Genomic DNA, 23,586 nt, shown 5'->3' on the forward strand with positions numbered 1-23,586 from the left:
AAAACTGTATCAGGATCACAATGGAACAAGTGATGGATCACTATGGAACAAGGCCCTCATGCTTTCCTGCAAAGGCAATTCAGTTATTATGAAATATGTATTTTGCACATCTGTTTGGGGTTTTCAAGAAGAATTTTAAGAATTACAAGATTTCACTGCAGAAGTGAAATCCTTAGCAGTGGGACACAGCTAACAGGGAAGGTTCCATTTCATTATTTTCTTATATTGACACTCTTATACCTGGATTTTAATACTGATAAAAGCAATCAACTTTGTTTTATTCACCTGCAACAGAACAGTCAAAAAATCAGCCCAATTCCAATCCCTTTTATGTCAACAGAAGCTAGATCAGCCAATGTGTAATCTCATTTTTTAAATGTACACAAGAAATCAACATGTGTTAAAATCAAGGGTTACCAATAGCATTTAACATCAATTTCATTATTGAAACAATACAGAACAATGCTACTTAGATTTAACTCCAGTAATTAATTCCAGTAAATAATTTTCAGTACAACCTTCATGAATAAAAAGGCCTAAATTATCGTAGAAACATATTTTTAGGATATTTAGGCAAATTTCCAATGAATGCAGCTTCCATGAGATTTATGAACAGTCAGCAACAAATGTACAATTCCACTTGAGCTAAACCCACTAAAGCTCCCAAATTGTTGTTGCTTCCACCCAGGCACCATAGAAAGACCCTTGCACAGGAGAATGAGTTTACAATTAGCCCATTTACCCCTTTGGGCTTTCAGGGTTTAAATGCTAGAATGGGAAAGGGACATCAGCAGAGCCACTGGGATTTGTGTCAAGAATACTTTCCAAGAAACTCAAATTCAAGATAAAAATTAAATACCCAAATCGAATGAAATGTTGAATGTTGAAATACCCTGGTGCTGTTGGAGCAAGATTTTTAAGTTATTGACAGTTTTACTCTCTTCTGACCAAAAATACTAAAAAAATCACAAATGAGACACCAATTTCTAGCCAGTGTAAACTTTCTTAAAATGACAGAATTACGTTGGTTTAACTACGTTTGATATGTATCCTCCAACATGGTTCCTTTGTCCTGAAAGAGTAAATCACTTGATTTTAATTTTTGCTGTTTTATTACAGGTTGATGTTTCCAAATAAAATATAAACAGACACATCTGAAAACAGGCTAAGAAGAAAAGCACTTAATCTACAGACAAGAGACTGAAAGCAGATAGGTAACATGAATGAGAGAGGAAAAAACAGGACTTACCTTTGAACACTGTTTATGATTCTGGCACCAAGCAAGTGACCCATTGTTCTGAAAGACAAAGGAAATGTACATGAATTGTAATATTTCTTTCAGACTACACATATTCACCTTAACATATTTAAATGGAGTACACCATCCAGTTCTGCTTAGACAATGATGTTGTGCCACAACGTAAGTACCAAAAGGGACTCCTAGTCCCTTTTGTAGAGTTAAAGGTTCACACAAGTGTAAATGAACATTAAAAAGTTAGGAAAGCATTTCAGTAGGCAAATTTGGTGGAAAACTGACCAAAGTCATCTTTCAGTCCATCTTTGAAAACACTTGTTGTCTAGAACTGCTATGTAGTAGACAAAAGGCAACACTTGCATTTAAGAAATTTTGATATAATTAGTAGTAATTCACAAAAAGTCCATTAGTTGCATTTCAATATTGCACAACACTTAAAATAAATTGTCAAGCAAAGATAATGAACAACCTTTACATAAATGGAAAATTCAATTAAATGCAACATGAGTTTCCCAAAAGACACCTGCGCCAGTTTTATTTTATATTTTTGATAGTAAAGTGCATTTCCAAGACAAGGAAACAGTATAGCTCTGATTTATCCTGACTGCAATAAAATAACCAATACAGTATAACATGCAATTAAATAATTTAAGCTAAAGGAAAACCAGATAAGAAGAGAAAGAGAAGTATGAAACTGGCACAGGGCCAAACAGCAACTTGCTGTTGTCCTAGAGATGTTTCTGAAGGGTCAATTTTGGAAAAAACTCAGAGCTCAGAAGTATATGTTTGTGGTGTTAGAAGATGAAACAAAATAATGATTTACTTTCTGTATAGTGGAAGATTGAAACAACATCAAGAAGACCTAAATGACTGAACATGAGAAATGGGGTACAAACCATGCAACACATCCAAAGCCCAGGGTAGGGACATTATATGTATGTACTTCTTCCATCATTTATAAATCCATACTCTGGAAACAGAATAGCTGAAGATTCTGGTCACTCTATTGTTCAGAATTAGGCTACAATTGTCAGCCTATGAGGGAATAAAAGGACACCCTTTCACAGGAATTAGGCAAGGTATTCCCACAGGGAATGTGACTGCAGTATATCATAACTCTTGGCACCAACTATAGATCTGGAAACCAGTTTCCAAGCAGGAGGAATTCAGGTAGGCCAGAACACGAAGTACTAATACAGCAGCTCTATATCTTTTTCTCCTCTTTCAATTTTTTTCTTTTTTTTTATTAAAGAGTGATGCAAATAAGGGAATGATACATCTATGTTACATATGTTGGTTTCATCTGGCATAATTTTCTTCACAGTAGTTAGTATGGTCTATGCTTTGCATTTGCGCTGGAAGCAGTGTTGATAACACAGGGATGTTTTTGTTACTGCTGAGCAGTGCTTACAAGTGCTTACATACAGGATCAAGGCCTTTTCTGCTCCTCACCCCATCCCACCAGGAAGGGCTGGGGGTGCACAAGGAGTTGGGAGGGGACACAGCAGGGACAGATGATCCCAACTGACCCAAGGAATATTCCGTACAACATGGTATCTTACTCAACATATAATGCCAAGGGGAGGAGAGGGAAGGGATAGATATTTGGAGTGATGGTCTTTGTCTTCCCAAATCACCACTATGCATGACGAAGGGAATGGCTGAACATCTGGGAAATAGTGAAATAATTTCTTGCTTTGCTTCTGTGCATGGCCTTTGCTTTACCTATTAAACTGTTTTTATCACAACCCATGAGGTTTTTCTACCTTTACTGCTCTGATACTCTCCCCAGTACCACCCACGGATCAACTGAGTGAGCACATGTCAACTTAGCTGCCAGCTGGCTCTCAACTACAGCAATACAAAACTTTTTATGCATAAAACTCACACAGAAAAAACAAAAATTATTCTGTCAATATACAATTCAGAAGGAGAAATACATACATTAGAATAATTGTAATATAGACAACTTCAATAGTTTTTCAAAACTGCAGCATTGTGCTCTGATCTCAGCAACATTTGTAAGCTTGAATACAGAGATTTGCTACCACAACTATGAAGCCTATGCTTTGAAGCTGGATCTCTCTTTGTGAATGTTTAAAAAGATCATGTTTGTGCACGTCTTCATACAAGTGTGTAGTCATATGTTCACAAAAGTTTCCAAGATGTGGCCAGCAGGTCAAGGGAAGGGATCGTCGTCCTTTAATCTGCTCTCACAAGCCACACATGGAGAACTGCATGCAGTTCTGGGATCTTCAAGACAAGAAAGTCAAGGACCTGTAGGAGCAGGTCCAGGTAAGGGCCACAAAAATCATCAGAGGACCAGAGAACCTTTCAATAAAGGCTGAGGCACTTGGGATTGTTCAGCCTGGAGAAGAGAATGCTTCAGAGAGACCTTATTGCAGCCTTTCATTATATAAAGGGGACTTGCAAGAAAGGCAGAGAGACCAAGGCCTGTAGGGACAGAACAAAGGGTAACAGATGAAAACAGAGAGGGCAGATTTAGATTGGATCATAAAAAGTTTCTTCCCTAGAAAGGGTGATGAGATACTGGAACAGGTTGCCCAGAGAAGTGGTGGATGCTCCATTACTGGAACTATTCAATGACCAACATGATCTCATGGAAGATGCCAGATTAGGAAGGATGAATTAGATGATCTTTAAAGATCCCTCCCAATTTCCATCATTTTGGGACTTCAACAATCTCCATAGTCAGAATCACAGAATGGTTTGGCATTTACCACAACTCTTAATCTGAACTTCAGAAAATTCATATATGTCTTTTTTTCATAAGAGCTGAAATGCTAACAATTTCTACTCCTGCATTACCAAGGAAGCTATGGGGATAATAAAGACATATCTACTCTTTTTTCACTTCTTTCCCATTATTTGCAGTTATTCAGGAGCATTTTAAAACAATCAGTTAATACCATTTAATTTCAATATTTTATGAAAATTTATTTCATCTTTCAGCAGATTACCATGCAATACTACTTAATTTTATAATACCATTTTTATCTATCATTATGGTAAAGTTTAGGTAAAACAGAGATTTGCTAGCATAAGATTAGCTAACTATGAGCACCATCTCAGGTCCAACCCTTTTGGAAAGAGACATAAATAAAAGAAATAAAACTTTAGAATAGCTGTAAATAACATAAGCTAGTGGGAATTTTTTAGTATTACTCTCAATGCTGTATTAGGATTTATTTTTTCCATTTACAAATCTAGCCAGCAGCAATGTTAAAACAATATTTTATGTGCTAGTTTCAATTTATGCCCCTTTCTTCTTCACATAAAATGTGACAGAAGTAGCTGATTGCAATAACAGATCAGTAGCAGCTCACTACTTTGTTTCAGCTATGCTGCTACTTTCCACTGAACTAGAAAAAGCGCCTCTGCTTTTAAATTAGATCTGTTACTTGAAACAATAAAGCCATAAATGCTCAGATGTGTGGTTCCCCTACTTGATAATTTCAACACCTACGACTGTTTTCATTTCTTTACTGAAACCTATTAGTACTTGAGTTAAAAAGGAAGTTTATCAAAATGTAAAAATATTGTTTAGCAACTTCATACAAACTATCATGATGTGAATGATCAATCTTTCGCTGTATAAGAAAAAACAAATTCTACAGGCTTCCTTGGAACAGCAACGTATCAGAGCAAGGACAAACTCTAAATGAAGGGTCTCCCCACCTCTGCATCTTAACACATGGTTAATCACAAACATTCAGCTGTGATTATTGCTTATGCCAGTGTACCTGGCTGAAACCCTAATTTCAAATAATCAGCAATTTGTGTTTTATCTGTAGCCTTTCACCTGCCCCAACATTCCATTCTCAGCTCCCTCATGTCTGTTTTTCTTCAAACCCAATTCTGACTTGACTTAACTTCTTCTTGACTTAGTCAGAAGCCAGTGAGACTTCTGACTAAGTCTTTAGTGGTGGCTTCAATCTGCAGTGCAAAAATGGCTTCAAGGAAGGGTTAAATACCAGTTTTACACCCCCTTAAAAGCCTTGCACAGTGTATCTTCAGGGCAACCTTGAAGCATCCTAATCTGCATACTGAAGAGAGCAAACTGCACTCAACAAAGCAAAATCCAAGCATCCCATCTTCCCAGGCCTGACACATCATGTGAAAGGTGCCAGGCAGAGGAAACTAAAGCAGTCTCCAACAGCACGTAGGAGATGGATTAGAGGAACTCGGGTCACCACCTGAGCCCCACACACTTTCAATCTGCCAGGAAGGAAATGGTAGACAAACTTCAAGAATCAAACCTTCAAAGACCAGGGCTGTTAAACACGTACAAGCAAAAGAGCTTACAAAAGCAAAAACAGGAGGGGGGAAAAAAAACTAAAACAAAATAACAGACAAATATTATAAGACTCGTAGGATTACAAGACCATATTACAAGATTCATTCCAGCAAGTATTTGTGCACACTTGATTTCCTTTGTTAAACTACAAATGCCCTTTGCCCTAAACAGTTAAGATAAACATCTATATTCTGTGCCTTGATAAAAGGAATGCTGTGCAGCATCTCCTGTAAGAAAAAAAAATACATGTAGAGAAGCAAGAAAAATCAATCTTCTTCTACCTACAGTAGGCCCCATGGGGGGGAGAAAGTTAATAACATTCACAAGCAAGTACAAACTGGTCTTTAATTGGAGCAACATAAAAAAAAAAAAAAAAAAAACAAAAAACAACAGTATAAAATTACTTAATTTGCATCTCTGTCCATAATTATGCTAGGAGATACAACCATTCTTTTGAAATGCCAGACATGAGCTATGAAAATTAACTAGCCACTTCATATGCTATGACAGTAGCTGCATATCTATTATCAGTTTTGGAAGTCTCTTCTCCCCTGCCCAATCTTCAATCCACATTTGTGTGAAACCACTGTCTCTCAGAAGTAGCCTCTCCTGACAACCTCACTGCTTGTTTCAAAATGACAAAAAAGCATAGAAATAAACTTTTCAAATAACAGTGCCCACTGAAGTAAAACAGAACATTTGAGTAGACAAATCAATAACTGCTGCAATCATTAATTTAAAAAGATGCTCCGAATAGACATTTCCTGTACCCTTTCAAAAATATGAACAGCATGAAGTTAAAAGTAACAGAAAGTATAACTTGTGTTTAACATGCATTTCCTGCATGTTCACTGTGGCACAAATTAATACAGGTACTTATGTATGTCAGTGCTGTGTGTCCCCAGGCCCAGCTCTGAAATGTGGAACTAAGGTGCAAAATGGAATCAAGAAATTCAAACTAGGCATCCCAGCTCCCAACTGCAGAAGTGTGCACTTAGGAATGAATTTCAGGTAAGTCTGTACACGTAGTGGGGAGAGATATCAAAACCAACAGATAGGGAATGCCAAAGATAAATTTATTTCTCAAAGCCCTTCTATCAGGATTAAACACAAATTCGTAGTAAATGTATGGGCAGGGGAACCACAGTACCACCTCTCCTGTGCTGTGGTATTAGTTATGCTTTTGTATGTAAATAACTGGAACATCTTTTTCTTTAAAAATAATGCAGGAAAATGAAAAGAGGACACCCTGTTATACAACACTATGAACACCCACCCCAGAAGTCTTTCACCAAGTTACAACAAATTTAACACCTTATGCACTTTGAGATGACTTGGCAACAGGCTAGAGTGAAGACTAAAACCTGGCCAGTGAAACCAAACCACTCTGTAGAAATGAACAGGAGAAACATGGAGCTGCAGGTGGTGAAGGAGAAAGTTATGAAGTTCATTAGTGAGGTCTGCCTCAGAAACAAGACTGGCTCTTCCAAGGGCAACTTATGCAAACATATTTTTAGCAGTGTTCCTACTACATGCTTGTCCAGTGTATGTCAAGTGTGAAGACCGGCCACTGGAGAAGCCCTGGACAGAAGAACAGTATGAGATGGAAAACTGCCACAAAATACAACAAAATAGCAGTAATATTCTGGTTCCTTGGCTTCTGTTCAGGAAAGAAAGGAAGAAAATATAAATAACTGAAATGAGTACATTTTGTTCTTTATATAGTTTCTGATTTCCTTGTACATTGCATTTTACAGAAATAATTCCTTAGTAAGGGATTTCTGTTGCCTTATAATGCTTCTAAATAAAGAATAAAACTGAAAAAAGTAAGCATCAACAAATAATAAATCGAACGTTACTGTGTAGCTTTGAGCCATTCCCATCTGTCCTGTCAGTAGACCCCAGGAAGAAGAGATCAGCACCTTCCTCTCCACTTCCCCTTTTCAGGCAGAGAGCAATGAGGTCACCCTTCAGCCTCCTCCTCTCTAGAACAGTCACACCCAAAGTCCTCAGCCACACTTCTCAGGACATCTTCCAGCCCTGTCACTGGCTTTGCTACCCTCCTCTGGGAGCATTCAAGGACTTTCACATCCTTATTAAATTGTGGGGCCCAGAACTGCACACAGCACTCCCGGTGAGGCTGCACCAATGCTGAATACAGTGGGATAATCACCATTTTGAGCAGCTGGTGGTGCTATGTTTGATGCACTCCAGGATGTCATTTTCCCTCTCGGCTGCTTTGGAACCCTGCTGATTCCTATTCAGCCTGATGCTGACCAGTCACCCCAGATCTTTTTCTGCAGGGCTGCTCTCCAACTCCTCCTCTGCCAGTTTATACCTGTGCCCAGCATTATGCAGAATTCAACATCGTTTACTTTTCAAATTTCATCCTATTAACCATTGCCCAGTGCTCTAATCTATCTAAATCCCTATGCAAGGCTTCTCATTCCTCAGAAGAATCACCAGCACCTCCCAATTTGGTATCATCAGCAAGCTTGCACTAATGGTGCATTCACCTGCTGAACCCTGAGGAGCACCAGTGATGACCAGACACCAGCCAGATGTGGCCCCATTGATTACAACCCCGGAGCCAGCTCTCCCAGCACACCATGAGCCCATTCATCCCACAGGTGTCCCTGGCATTCCCTGACCCTGGCTCATCTTTTGCCATGCCTGAGGCTGTTGATGACCCTGCTACCAGCACCCAGCTCTGCTCAGCCCTTGGAGAGGCCATAGCCTGCAATGAGGCCACCCCCAGCCCCTGCTCTCTATGCCCTGGGAGCCAGCCCAGGCTGAGACTGACAGCACAAGGCTGTGCTTTAAGGTCTAAAATAGCATCTTCATTTACTCCTGATGCATAAGTAAGGTCCTTAGACTTTATTCTAGTCAGCAAAATCACAAAGCAAAATCACAAAGCAAAATCACAAAGCAAAATTTCAAATCCAAAACCAAATAAAGATCATCCAAACAAGAGAAAACAAAAAAGCATATAAAACCTACCAGAACAAAACAAAAACAGTAACAAAAAAATACTTCATAGAACGCTAATGTGAGAAAAGGTAGGAGCTCAAACAGCACTTAGCACCATATTAGTCACACTGATTAATATATTACTATCAGATAACTTTAGGACTCTGTTATATAAACACATGTAGAAATTCAGCATTAAGCTTAACTAAGAATATATATTTTTTCTGCCATCTTATAATGACATACAACTCTTAAAGAAAACTTCAAAAAAAAAAAAATACTGAGCAACAATATCCCGAAAAAAGAAGCTGAGGGCAAGAACACATTTTGGAACAAACACTTGAAGTTTTTCTGTTTCCCTAACTAACCACTATGATTCCTCACAACTAAATCAAATGTAAAATGCCCTTAGAGGAAGTCATTTTTATACCACAGATGTTTAAACCATAGAAAAGTCCATGCTGGTTACTGGTTAATCCAAAGTAATTAAGTTAAAGAGATGACTGAATGCAAGAAATACTTATAAAACTGATCATCCTAAAAATTCATTCTCTGAATTGGCAATTATAAACCAAAATTAAATTATCATGGGTCACAGTGTGACTCACTCTGCCACCTAATTTTAAACATCTGGATTTGACACCAGAAAATGGATATCACAAATAATTTTTTAGGAAGTTTTAGTCAGGTTTTCTTTTGGATTTATGTTTACATTGACATGATCTGTAATGTGCTAGCTCCTATCACAAAATATGGTGGGTCTTCCTGTAGATGGATAGCTATAAATAGAACCATATTGACCTAAAATTTTGTGTTGATATTTCCAAAACAGTTTATACAAAGTCAACCTTTATTGCTGTTACAGACCGCATTAAAAGACACAAGTTCACATACACCAAAAACAGAAAAAAAAAAAATTAGAGCAGAGTAATTTAAAAAGAAATTAAGAAAATCACCAACCATCACCTATATCACGATACACAACACTATTTGCTCTCTGGCCGTCATCATTAGTAGGTTCCTAGAAAATCATCAAACTCCAAAAGCCATTACCAATGAAACAGCAAAAGATCAGTACTTTTGAAAATAGACTATGCATTGCCTGGATTAAATTTGCATCTCTAAGTATGGGCCACTTTTCCTCTTTTCAGAGCACTGTCTTCTCAAACGCACAGAAAAACTACTAGATAAACACAAGCTGTAAAAACAAATGAGCACAGGAATCCTTGTGTCTCCACACACTTGTGAGTTATGACTGCCTTCTTGTGGTTTCACAGACTTCACTCTTACCACTTCTAAGACTGATCTCAACTGAGGTCTTAGCAGAAGTCTAGCAGAAGTCTGTTTAGCAGAAGTCTTTACCAATCTGTAAAAGAATCCAGATGAAATAAACTTCACTTCTCTGTGCAACGGGAGGAATTAAACACACTGACACTAGCTTGAAGATATTAAAGTTATATATTGAATCTCAAACTATATTTGGGCCAAATTTTGAACACATTTTTTGGTGTTAAGTAATCCAGTTGAAGTGAACAGAAACTAGTCTAACAGCATTAATATGGGAAGCAAAAGATATCTTGTCAACTACTTGTTCATAAGCTCTATTTCAAAATCCCCACCCTTTCAAAATGCTAATGCACCTCTTCTGTTGTGTCATAAAGTTGGTTTCCTATACATATGAAATAATGAGATAATAAAAGTATGTGCTGGCTCAAGGATGAGACAAAGCGTAGCCTTGGGAAATTAACATCAAAAAGAACAAAATACATTCTAAAAACGTAATGCTTGCTTAGGTAAAATGCAATATAAATGTAGACATATACAACCTACTTTGTATTTGAAAAAAAATACAACTGGTTCTCAATATACTGTAGGATTCAATGCTTCAGAAATGTTTGCATGCTTCTTTGAATGCTGATTTGATTTTATAACTGAAAACTACAGTCCACATTACTATTCTGTATGATTATAGGATTACTGGTTAGTTGGGTGATTCCCAAGAGCATGTGACGTGGTATAATTATCATAGGCTGCATTTGCCCCCACTGCCTACCAACAGAGCATTCCAGAATCAGCTACAAACTCCCTTAGAAGTCATGTGGACCACAGAAACCCATCTATTGAGCAAAACACCTGGTCCTGATGGGCTTGATGTATGCACTAAACATATTTTAACTTTCCCCTTCCCTTCAACTAATTCTAGTCTGGTCCCACAGATGCCTATTAGATGCTGAAGCACATTACATCCCTGTGGATTATCTCTGCCAGTTATGTTAATCCAGAAGAAATCCAGTGCGTGAACTCTCAGACTGGTCCAGAATGTGAAAGAAAAGGTGATCATGATACTTAAGAGACTCACTCCCCAAAACAAACTCTGATCCACATTAAAACACTAATGTGTAGTTGCATCTCAGACACTTCTAACATCTCCCAAACACACAAGAGTGCTTCCTATTAGACTAAATTTTCCTCAAAAGCCACAGTTTCAGGGTCAGTCAGGGCAGCGTTCCTTTCTGGACATGCAAAATGACTAAGGTTCTGTTGTCTCACATCCTTAAGAAACTAATCACACACACACACAAAAAGAACAACAACCATGCATTTTCATATCGACTAAAATGTCCACTATAAATAGGCTAACCATAAACTACACAAACACGGAGTAGTCCATGCGTGTTGCATTGTCATGGAGTAATTTCTGATTCCAAAACTGCTAAATGCATTGTACTGTACCACATACTGAAGTGAAGTTTCATTGCATTTTCTCTTATTCTGTTCTGGCACGTATGAGAGGGACATAATTATATACTACACTTGTAACTTTGGCAAGAGTATGGATACACACACCTGTCCTTCAAACTTAGCAGCTCTTCAGTGGCCATGTTACTATGACTCAGTCAGGTACCATCAAATTATACACTCACATTCTTGGGCTTAACACACTATTTATTTCCAATATAATTGCATGAAATTCACATGATGGGAAATGCATTCCTGAAATTTTTCTCTTTGGCATGTGTTACTAATTTACAAGATACTAAATATTTGAAGCCACAGTAGCAGCCACAAGCTGATGGATACATATATTTTTATTTCCCTTTTAAAGGAAAACAAGTGAAAACATGAATTCCATGCAGCACCTTTCTCAACATAAAATATTTGTGGCAAGTATCTCCTTATTCCTATTGTCTTGATGTATTACTATAAAATTTTTCCTCTTTGAAGGCAATAAGATCAATAAACATAATTGCCAATATGAATACTGTGTTTCACTATATTTTAATACTTTTAAAGCATGTAGTAAAGTATAATCTTAGCAGTAAAACTTAGCACAAATAACAATCCTACAGATGAAATACGCAGTCTAAAATTTGACCATAATTATTCATAGGTAGCTCAAGAAACCTATTAATATTTGTAACATTTTTTAAGCAAAAATCATGTTTTGGAGGAATTATTAAAGTACATAGCAAAGCTCTCAAAAGTAAAAAGTTTAAAACTTAACACAGTCCTTGGAGGTCTAAGGGCTGTGTAAACAGTCTTTGGGGAGTTTTGTTCCATTTTCCACAGAAGACCTGTCTCAGTGAGTGAAGTGCACCTCACCAGACCTGGGATTTCCTAGAAACATTTGCAAAAGGGTTGTGGCCATTCAGGAATTAAGAGATTTTTTCAAACAAAAATTACCCTTGGACTTAAGCAGAATAGCCTGTCTGCAATCTGAACCAAACCCAACACAATATTGTTAGAAACCACACACACCCAAAAAAAGTCTTTAATGACAATAGTTAAAGCAGCATTTCAGAAAAAATATATTATTTCCCTGATATATTTTAATTATTAATCTTTCCATACATCTGCCTTTCACTGTAGATGTTGCAGAGAGACAGAAAACATGTAATGGGTGCAGTTTAATAAGGCCATCATTTATTTGTTTCATCTCAAAAGCACAACTCAACAAAAATCTTATCAGGCAGGTTAACACTCTTCTCTCCATTGCTCCTATTTTTTTGGTGCTTGGCCTGTCCCTTCCCAACCCAGCTCTCACTTCTGCAGCAGGCCAAAAGGCACACAGGGCTGCCAAATTAGGCCTGTCATAAACAGGAGATGCCAGCAGCATCTGCTCAGATACCACACATCACATCACTTACTGAATGTCCTTCTCCCAACAGTGTCACGCAAGCGGAGCAAGTCATGATGCCCTTCTCCAGACCAGCCAGTGCTGCTGTCTTTCCTCAGCTCCCAGACCTGCAAACCCCGTTGGTGTTCATGTGCAGACCACATTCTTATTCCTTTCCTATTTAAAGGAATGGTAATAGATCCCACAACAGCAGAAGTTGCAATGACACTGTGGTGACAATGGATGAAAAACAGGCCTCAAGTGAAGGAGCACACTGAAGGGTGTGCTCTTTCCCTTTCCACTTGAATTTGAACACATCTGCTAAGCTGATCCTAGCTGAGACCCTTTGGCCCTGTAACACTGACAGAATATTCCTGAGAGAAACAGCCTTTTAATACAAGTTGCAATAGATTCTTCCTGTTTTCTTAGGGTTTTTTTCCAGTTTAAGAACTGTATGCTACAAGAAATTTATATTCCATGGGACAATTGCTGCAGTCCAATGTTCTGGACCAACTTGCAAGAAACCTAAGACTGTGAAAGGACAGATGAGAGAGAGAAGACATCAACATTAAATTATATTGAAAACAATACACTAAAACTACTCATACAATTCAAGGTACAGAGGTATTAACTTGATCTTTCTTCACTGACAATCTTCAGTGGAAGATTTATGTTGCTTCATCACATTGCCATAAAATTTCCCACAAACATAAAAGCACTTCATATGTCAGGTTTTTAGAATACAGTCTTATAACTAACTAATGAAGACATACCATAAAAGGAAAATTAATCTCCCTTGAAGGCAGAACTGGAGCATTTGTCATTAACACATATGGTTACCAGAGATGTAGCTATTATGCAGAACAAGCATTTGCTGACAGGTCCATCATGTTTCAGACCTTCCTGGCACCAGGTGAAAGAGCTAAAAATTAAATCAGGTTAATTTGCATTGAAGTTATTGAAAGGCTTGTAACATGAGAGATGTCAAAGCACAGCCTAAGTCCCTACCCAAGGCACAGCATTTTAAAGCCTTCAGTTGATGTAAACAACTGGATATGGAATTTCACAGAATTCCACTGCAGGGATCACACCAGTTGTGAAGCCCAGCATTTGCTTTTATATCTTTAATCTAAATCAACAGCCACAAAAGAAAACCACTGTAATATATATCCTTAAGGTCATAAAATGTGGGCAGTTAATACTGCTTGTCAATAACTTGTACTATCAGCAGGCATTTTATATTAAGATTATGTTTCTTTCTCTTAAATCACCTTTTTCTGCAGAACTGACAAATGTTCCAGTTGTTCCCTTTTTGGAAAGTCACTGATACTGGTGGTATTCTCCAGGAACTCTGTCCCAATTATAAAGTTTTCTTCCATTTTACTAGCCTTCTCACCTGTGTAAAGCAGCTAGGAAAGAAAAACAGCGAAGGGGGTTCTGGGACTACAAGTAGATTGATAATATTCAAGTTTCTTCTTCATTGGACTGAGAAGCTCTGCTCGATTTACTTTCTCAGCGGGAAGTTCATGGGTGAGAACAAGTTAACTGAGACTCGATCTATACCAGATGGATCTCCTAGGTATGACTAAGCATCTTAGAGGCATAAAAATTTGACATCTGCTCCTATTATTAAGAGAACACACCATGCCTGTTGATGAAACTTAAAGGGATACTTCGGAATCCCTGAAGGCACCTGGATACATGGAGTAACAATCAGAAACTGGGCAGTATCTCATGTTTTAAAAAAAATATTTGTTTACTGTCTTTAGAGGCACTTAGCTCTGGTTACATTAAATTGCTTCTACCTTCCCTTGTCATCTGAAGGAATCTCTTCCACAAATATTTAAAGGTTCTTTACATCTAGCATATAACTGGCAATTCAGTTTTACTTTGTCCTAATGACATTGTTATTTACTACCATTGAATTGAAAAGAAAGATGTCATGATACAATAAGATGGTATTTAATAAATTCAAGTTATTCATCTTTAAACAGCATACTGAGAACTTTCTTGTTTTTATCTATAAACTTTAAACAGACAATTCTATTATGTTTTCACTGGCCCAAGCTTGTTTCCATTGAAACCACCGGATGCATTACTATCCAGTGTAGACATATCAGCCTCAGGCCAGAAACAAAAACTCCAGAAGAATCTTTGTCTTAAGCTATTAATTATATAAATGGAAGAATCAATGAGTATCAGTCAGAAATCTGAAAGCTCTCCAGTTAAAGTAAACAACATGAGCAACCCTACATTAATTTGTAAAGCTCTTCAGTTTTTAAAACTAACCAAGTTGTGTTTTCTGTTCCAAAAGAAAGGCAGCCAGCATATCCTTTAGGAAACTGTAAATGGTCACTTTTCTACAATTTGGAGAACAGCTGAGGTTAAACTTAACTTTCAAATCTAGTTCACGCTGCTGCTCTTTTTTTTCTACATAAGGACAGTTCCGTACACAGGAAGAAGACCTGCAATATTTATTGTTTGCTGTTCCACATCAATTGCCACTGAAAATTCTGGCTTTGATGCTGTCCAGTGCTCAAGCACATGGGTGTGAATCTATGAATAATCTAAATAATTTACAAGATTAACTAATATGCTGCATATGCAGTATGTGTGCATTTCTACTTCACTTGGTCAGTGAGGATGCACTGGACAGAAAACCCATGAAACCTACCAGAAAGCTACTGTCTTTCACATTGTGTATTCAACTTTTTAACCCAAAGAAAAAATCCAGCAATAAGCTCCTAGCTGTAAAAATCTACATCTTCTTTCCTTATCTATCCTGACAAACATGTCCCATAGCTGCTACTAAGTACTATATGAAGTGACACACTCTTCATTAATTGGATTATTTTTACCTCTTTGTGTCAGTTTGTCTAAGCCCAAATGCTTCTTCCACCTACTGCATATCCAGACTGACCAATGTTTGGCTAATTCTTGATCTCAGTTCACAGTTGCATAGAAGGAAATTTCAAAACAGAAGAAAGCCTCAAGCTCTTTCAGTTCCAGTTCCCTTCCCAAAATTGTTAGGTACAAATTCAATGTCAACATATTATACACTCTTTGTAACTAATTAAAATGGGGGCAGATAATGGTGTGATTCATTATTGTCTAGTTGTAGTTACACATTAACATGATTTTATTGTTGTCAAAGGAGCTACAACCATCACCTAATCAAAAAAAGGAAAAAAAGGCACACAGTTGAAATAGTTTATATAGAGGGATACAAATTCTGGAGAAGAGAATGACAAATAGTCACTGTATTGAGACACCATCATCATAATAATGCATTGTTATCACCCCTTCCTCACTATTTGCTGCTTCACATATCTGTTCAGCCATGTGCTAAATTCAAAGGAAACCCAAAGTCTTACAGCACTGAGGTCAAAAAAATGAATTTGTAGTCTCTAGGTCCAAAAATGCCCTGAGGCCTGACTGGAATGTTCCAGTCATTAGCAGTTAAAAAACACGTTCAGTTAAATACAAATGACGTATTACTCTATGCTCATGGCCTAAATCACTAGCTGAGAAATCACATTCATGTACATGAACTGAGATCGCTTTTCTTTTTTTTTTTAATATAAATTACTGTGAAGATAACTTCCCTAAAGAGTAATATATTAAAAAGAGAAAAACAGAACTATGCTTCTAAATCCTCATAAGAATAGCAAGGAAAGTTGAACTATGTTTGCACTAGACTAAATGAGTACATTATTCTCTCCCAATCTTCACCATCATCCTCAATTTCTGACTGTCTGGACACAAGACATTTCCTCCAAAGCAATCCTTTTTCCCTCATATTAACTTACTACAGGATCCATGACAGCTGGATTGCAGCCCTCACAGGCAGAAAAAACAGGCTTCACTTCCTTGGCCAGGTTTGCAGTTTCAGCTGTGACCACTCGAGGAATTACAGGGGCAGCAGTTTGAGTTCTCACATGAAAGACAATGTCAGCTAGAACTTTGTTGTAAATTTTCATAAGAGCCTTTCCTATAACTGACCTCTTCAATGAAGAGAAAATGGTTTTCAAAACATGTTTACCATGTTTCAAAAATGAAAAATTAAATTTCTTAAACCAAGTAAAATTTCAAGCAGCTGAGAAAGGACAGAAATAAAACATGTTCACAAGAAACAGTTACAAACAACTCTTCCTATAGACCCACTACATCTGTTTTCTGCTTCCATAATTCCTTAATTTCAATAAATTGTGTCACAGGAAATTTAACAGTGCCCTCTACTCTCACATAATTTCTCCTTCCAGTATTACAAGCCTGATAAAGTCCACCTATCTCCATTCTGAGACTCTGTCCCTTTTCTTGCTTCTCCTACAGGTTCTGAAGACATGTGCTCCTCAGCAATCTCAGCTGCTTTCCAGGGCAGTCCTGTCCTCTGCAAGTTTGAGACCAGTCTCTTCTTTTTTGAAGGAATGTAATTACATATGTGTGTACATAACTTTGATGTCACATCTCTGACAGTGTAGAGAGATGCACTGCTGAAAATGCTATTCACAGAAGACAACAGAAATGTGATTAAAACTTTAGACTGAGGTTGTTCCCCAAATCTGGAAATATCTGATATTCTTTTCAGTGAATGGAAAAAATGTGTGATTCTTTTTAATCAGAGATGAAAAGAACAGCACTCTACTTTCAAGTTTAAAGGGTCTACTTACCTCTCAACACCCCCAGTTCTCCATCTCTGTGTCCTGTGACCTCTTGGTCATTACAAGACTGAAAAACAGATACAACTGGAGCTGGGACACCAAGTTCACAGCACTCGACTTTGTTGACTACATGGACCTAGTGTTCACACGTGGACCTGATCCAGCTGAAATCAACAGAAGGCTTTTCATGGACTTCAAAGGTTTTTGAAGTATAAAGCCTTATAAGGCTCAGCTGTGGGAGAGATCAAAAAATGAAGATTCTTGGTGTAAACTCCTAGGCAAGGAGTTTTAGTGCAAGGTTTACATTTGCTAGGCACCAGCTACTAAATATCAATACAGATGTGTCTGTCTTCAGTAGGATGCTCCTGATACTAAGCCATTATTCCTACTTTCAATGTTTAAAGACATGGATGCTAAATTACACCTCTTTATTTTCTGTTTACAAAAGTTGGCTATGTACTCCAATCCAGCTAGTCAGACAGAGTAAAAATTCACATAGAATGGCCAGTAGAGATGTAGGTCAGAATGTGAATAACAATATCGATCGGTAAACACGAATTCAGCACTCAATCTTAAGATGATGCCCTTTACAAAATGACAAACGATGAGCATCTGGAAAACCAGTCTGTTTTTCAAGCTGTCTCAGAAATCTAATGTTTTGGGGTGTTTTATTTCTTATACAACACTTACGAAATCAAATACATTTAAATTAAGTTCAGAGCACTAGTTAATCACAGAGACAACCCATATTCAGACAATAAATAATGCTTTAGTAATAGTTTTAATATAAACATCTGAAAAACCTTTTGCTCTGTTAAGCAGCTATATCTTCCAATGGAAAAAGATTGATATTTTCGAATTAACAGCATTTTTCTTTTAGAAGTTTTCTAATGCATTTCAAAAGCAGCATTTCCTCCCCGTCACCAACATGACTGTGACATTTAAACTATTCTTTGCCAATATTTTCTATACATAAAACGTCTACTTTAAAACCTATTAGTAATTCCTGTTGGGTTTATTGCACCTGGTATCCAGCACATTTACCAAATTAACAGCAATTTTAATTTTACGAACATAAGCATAAAGAATTTTTTTTTCTTAATATGTAAGAATACACAAGTAAATGTGAGAAAAATATCTTGGCAACTCCCATTGCTCAGTACAACTGCTCACCATTCACATTACATTTTCATACAGGTCACTTGATTTCATTTAAACTTACACTTGAGACACAGACAAGTATTTTAATTTAGGAAAGCAATGACAAAGTCTGAGTCATCAAAGACACTAGAAAACAGTGACCAGGCCATGTAAACCCCTGCACTCATATCAGCTATGCAAGCATCCACTGAGGGCAAAGAGATTTGGGTCTGGTTATGAGAAAGTTAAAACTCCCACTTAGGGAGGTTCAAATCAGAAATCAGGGAGGTTCATACCAGACCAGGTTACAACAGCAAAGGCTAACTATGGCTCAATTGCACAATAGGGTGAACAATGCAGCTGCTTTCACTAAATGCAACCATTGTTATTCAAAACAAACCTTTCATTTTCACAGGTTTTACCCAAGATTCTGTTAGATCTGTGCACCTTTTGTTCACGATTGCAGATCTTGATAATCAGGGCACGCCAAATGCCAGAATAATTATCCAGATCATATGCCATATGAACATTTAAAACAGAAGAATGATTTTAATGAGTTTTGAGGGAAAAAAAAGTAATGACAAATGCTACAATTTGTCTGTGGAAATAAATTAGGAGCAGTGTGCTTTGCAAGACATATGAAAGTCAGAATTACTTAACACAAGGGCTATTTTTGGAAAGGAGATGAGTACTGAAACAGCAACAAAAGCAGATGGCACACATCCTCACATTTAGAAAAGGTTGTGAACATGTCCCAAGAGAACTAACCAAACTCAGTGCCTGGGCAGCCTGTCCTTCGGAACTGAAACACTCTGGGAATAAGACACTTAGTGTCTACCACATCTCATTAGAGAAGTACCACACATCTTTTCAAAAGATTTAATAAAAAACAATTTCTAGTTTCAAAATTATTTGAGACAGTTACAATAAATGGTTTCTTCACGATTTTTCTACAGCAGAGCACAGAGAGACACATACATCCTGGACTTTCAGCCTGGCCACCACTTTCCCAGCTGGGACCCACTGCAGATTATTGCAGGTGCAGTCACTTCAGAGTTACAGGCAATTTGAAGGCAGATGTGCTGGCATGGAGACAACTAGCTTCCTGACTTGTAGGTGAAATCTGGTATTGCTTATCTAGAGGTAATCACTTGCACATTATTTTCTTGCAAATATAAAATCTGAGAACTTTTTATTACTTACTTAAAAGAATTGCCTGTTTTTCTTCAAAAACTTGAGTTGTCCTGAAAGGCAAGAGTCCTTCTACAACACTAAAAACAACCTCCTACCACCATATAGTTGTCAGTCATTCAATATAACAAACTTCTAAGGCCTTACTCTTCTCTTTTACAGCTACTAAACATTATGCAACATATGGCTCTATTAGCTTAAAACAATATTTTTCCATACTTTCAAAAACAATTTTGAGTTAGCCTTGGCTCATCTAGCTTAGTACTAATTCCTAAGTTCTAAATCATAGTATATTACTATTAGATTTACTCTAAATCACATTTACAAGAGGTAACTTCTCTCTAATTTCCTTCCATATATCACAAAACTGGCTTACCACCTGAGGGACGTTTATTTTGTATCAAAATTTTCAGCTACAATTCATCCACTCCGCAAATAAGTCAACATGAACACAGAACCCCTATGTGACCAAGGTCATCCACGGTGTTTCCTGTATGCTTCTAACCAGTGCCCATTTTAACAAGTTTAAACAAACTCTCGTGAGCTTGTTCAAGCAGCAATCACAATGCGGGATCACAAAACATGTATACATCTCCATGTACCTGGACTTTCCCCCCATGAATAAAGAAATGGATTTGCTAAGACTCAATTTACCACTGAAGATCACCCCCTCAAAAAAATTTAAAACTACAGTGAGATGTACCAATATCTAAAAGGATGGAAAAAAAATACTTAGTATTAGCATTGTGGTTTTAATGCACTGATAAAGGGTCATATATGAACTCATGTAAGAAATTCTAAATCATGAAAATTAATTTAAAAGCAAGTAACGGTATTTAGCAGTCATTATATCCTTAAAATGTAGCCAATCCTGTTCTCTGTTCCAGTCACTCCTCCACACCTGGAGTGCTAGGTCCAGTATTGGTCTCCCCATTACATGGAAAGAGACGGACTGAGTGAAGGGAGCCCAGAAAATGGATAGTAACATCTCTTTATTATAATATGAGAAGAGGCTAAAAGAATTGGGAATGTTTAGTGTGGAATAGAAAAGCCTCAATGGTTTCTCATCTATGTTTGTAAGTACCTGATGGGAGAGAGTAAAGAAAATGAAGCCAGACTCTCCTCAGTGAAGCCCAGTAACCGGACAAGAGGCGATGGCCAAATCTGAAACATGGGAAACTTCATCTGAACATTGGAAAACATCTTTTTTGTCACTGCAAGGGTAGTTAAATGCTAGAACAAGTTGCCAGGAGGTGCTGCTCAACCTCAGCATATACTCTGGGAGCATTTGACTGTAACCTCGCCAGTGACTCCACACCACAAACAAAGGCAATTTTACTGGCAGCTACCCCAAATTCTTAGGACATGTTCTACCACCCTCTCAGCTTCTGACCATAAACAAGACTGACCAGTCCTCTGTCTTAAGTAAATTATCGAGTTGCACGTATTACGCAGGAAGACACTTGAGCTTGAGAGGTCTATAACAGATCCCAGCTAAGACAAAGATCAACAAGTCCACAGGTCAAAGCAAAGTTTGTTCGCCATAACACTTTTAGCCCAAGTAGTTACAGTGATGTTCAAGCTCTTATTCACAAAGAAAATTTAATCATGCCAGTTTTAACACGTGTCTCAGATGGCTGGCAATAGAGCTTAAAATTCAAATTGTTTTTTCATTCAACTTGAAAACAAAACACTAAAAAGATCACTACCGTGTCTGCTCCCCCAAAAGAAAACAAGTTCATCCACAACTAATAACACAAATGGGAAAGGCTACATCCACACATAGCAATGCAAGGAGTTTAGTCTCACTCCACTAAAACAGGCAGGTTATGCAGAAAAGCTCTACCAAAACTAATCTGAGCATTCAGGCCTCTTGTCCAGCTGTCTGTATGAGGTCCCTGTTTATACTCATATCCTTTAAAAAAAAAACAAAAATTTGAGCAGTAGTTGACGTCATCTTCATAGGGGCTTTATTTACTGTACTAAATTGCTATAAAACTAGATTCACAGACAAACCTTGAATACATCAAATTAAAATTTGTGCCTTTCTCCTGGAGATCAACTGAGAAAAACACTGAGACAGAAACCGCCTTAATAAGAAAATGTTGAGGAAAGAATATATACAATGACATCCCTGTACAACTTCTGTCACAAAAATAGTATGCCATTTTCCACACAGGATTCAAAGTTTTGGTGTTTCTTATGGAGCCAGACATGGAAGTCCTTCCTCTCATTTCAGACTAAAGGGGGAATTGCCCTTCCCATCTTATAAGGGCACAATACTAACACCCAGGCATGCTCTTTTAGATAACAGCCAAGTGCACACAACACTGATTATGATATAGGACTTCAAGGTTCAAATCTACACCTTCCCCTAAGCAGGCCATTTGATGGTAAAGCTCCAGCTTACTGGAAGAGCATTCTTGCCATCCTCCCCTGTTCAGGTGTTTTAGAGAGAATTTTGTCAGAAAAAGCAGTGCAACACTAGGAACTCTGCTTTATGAAGGCAGTGACCCAAGAGCATGGACAGGTTCCAGTGAATGCTCCAATTACTCCCTCATAAATGTTTTCCAACAGTCAAAGTAAAACTCCAGTGTCAACACCCAAAAGGGCTTAAAATAAGTACTCTGAACATAAAGCTAAAGAGATGTGTTCTCTGTGCCCTTGCTCTTTCTGGTCACAGGTCAATGAATGCTTCATTCGGTGCTGTCCAGGGGCCTAAGTTACATGGTTGGGATAAAAATGCTTTCTCTCATCTGCAAAATTTCAGAGCAATCTAAAGCCCACTACTGAACACATTCCAGTAAGATAGAAGAGATATGTTGGAGTCCCTTCACTTAGAGATTAAACATAATTCTCTACTGTGGATGAGCATGTAATCAATAAGTTTTTTATATAAAGAAGAATCCACTATGACCCCTCCTGATTACAGTTTTTTGTTTGATTGCTCAGGATGAAAAGCCTTTGTGTATCACGCTGTCTGTGAAAGATCATGGCCTGGAAATAGGCCGTAGAAATAAAATACACACATTTCATTGGGTCTAGGAGCATGTGGTGCATAACTCTCATAACGATCTCATGTATCCTTTGGTATAACCTCTACATGGATCTTTCCAACAGCACCAGAACTGAAAAACCCCCCTAGCCCTGGAGACTTTATAGGAATAAGCAGGCATCCATGCCCCTTCAACAAGCTCTGAAATGATCTGAAGATCAAAGATTTTTGATTTAGGTGATTGATTCTTCTTCTTCTAGCCCACATCAATAGTCTACGTGGAAAAAAATATGTATTATTTGACCTATGCTTCAGTTAAAATAATTTCTACTGACATCATCTACTGACAATGTACATTTAAAACAGGCTTAGAATTGCTTTCCAAGTATAAATTAACAAATAGGTGTTTTAGAAAGAATACCTCTCTTGAAACTTTTAAAAATAAGGACAGTAAAGAAAAGTGGATGAAACTTCTCTGTGAGGGGGGAATGAATTAAAATCCCTTGTGAACATTTAAAAGTTGGAAAAATATTAGCTGCCATTCAAACAAGAGCCAGAAGGTATAGAATTAACCCAGACTTCCTATTCATACTACCCGATTCTCTTTAAAAAGTTGTCAGTAATGTGATTTTAGTACCATAAACTATGTGAAATTAAGTCTGTGTGAAGTTTTGGGGACATCATCTCTTGCAAAGCATGCCCAGCTGCTGTCTCCCTAACCCCCACCACAGAGGCTGTATCCAAAGCAGGGCTGAGAAATGAGTGGGTCAGTCTTTCAATTCTTGCCTAACTGGGAGACACTAGAGTTTCTTCCTGCTCTGATTGGGAAGAGCTGGTGTTGAGTTTGCTTCAAAGGTTGAATCAGATTACAAGATAAGTGGGCATCTGAAATGAAAAGAACTCCAGAAATTGCTACCAGTTGAGATGAAAAGGGGAGGG

General features: G+C 37.6%; 1 protein-coding gene across 1 annotated transcript in view; it reads right to left on the reverse strand.

Moving 5' to 3' along the window:
• Window positions 1–23,586, reverse strand: part of ANOS1 (anosmin 1) — a 131,031-nt gene that overhangs the window by 105,128 nt on the left and 2,317 nt on the right. Inside the window, exon 2 of the mRNA XM_038130968.1 lies at window positions 1,250–1,297. Coding sequence (XP_037986896.1) covers window positions 1,250–1,297 — 48 coding nt within the window. The remainder of the gene's footprint in view (window positions 1–1,249; window positions 1,298–23,586) is intronic.

Source organism: Motacilla alba, chromosome 1 (genome assembly GCF_015832195.1).
Source record: "Motacilla alba alba isolate MOTALB_02 chromosome 1, Motacilla_alba_V1.0_pri, whole genome shotgun sequence".
NCBI classification, from domain to species: Eukaryota; Metazoa; Chordata; class Aves; order Passeriformes; family Motacillidae; genus Motacilla; species Motacilla alba.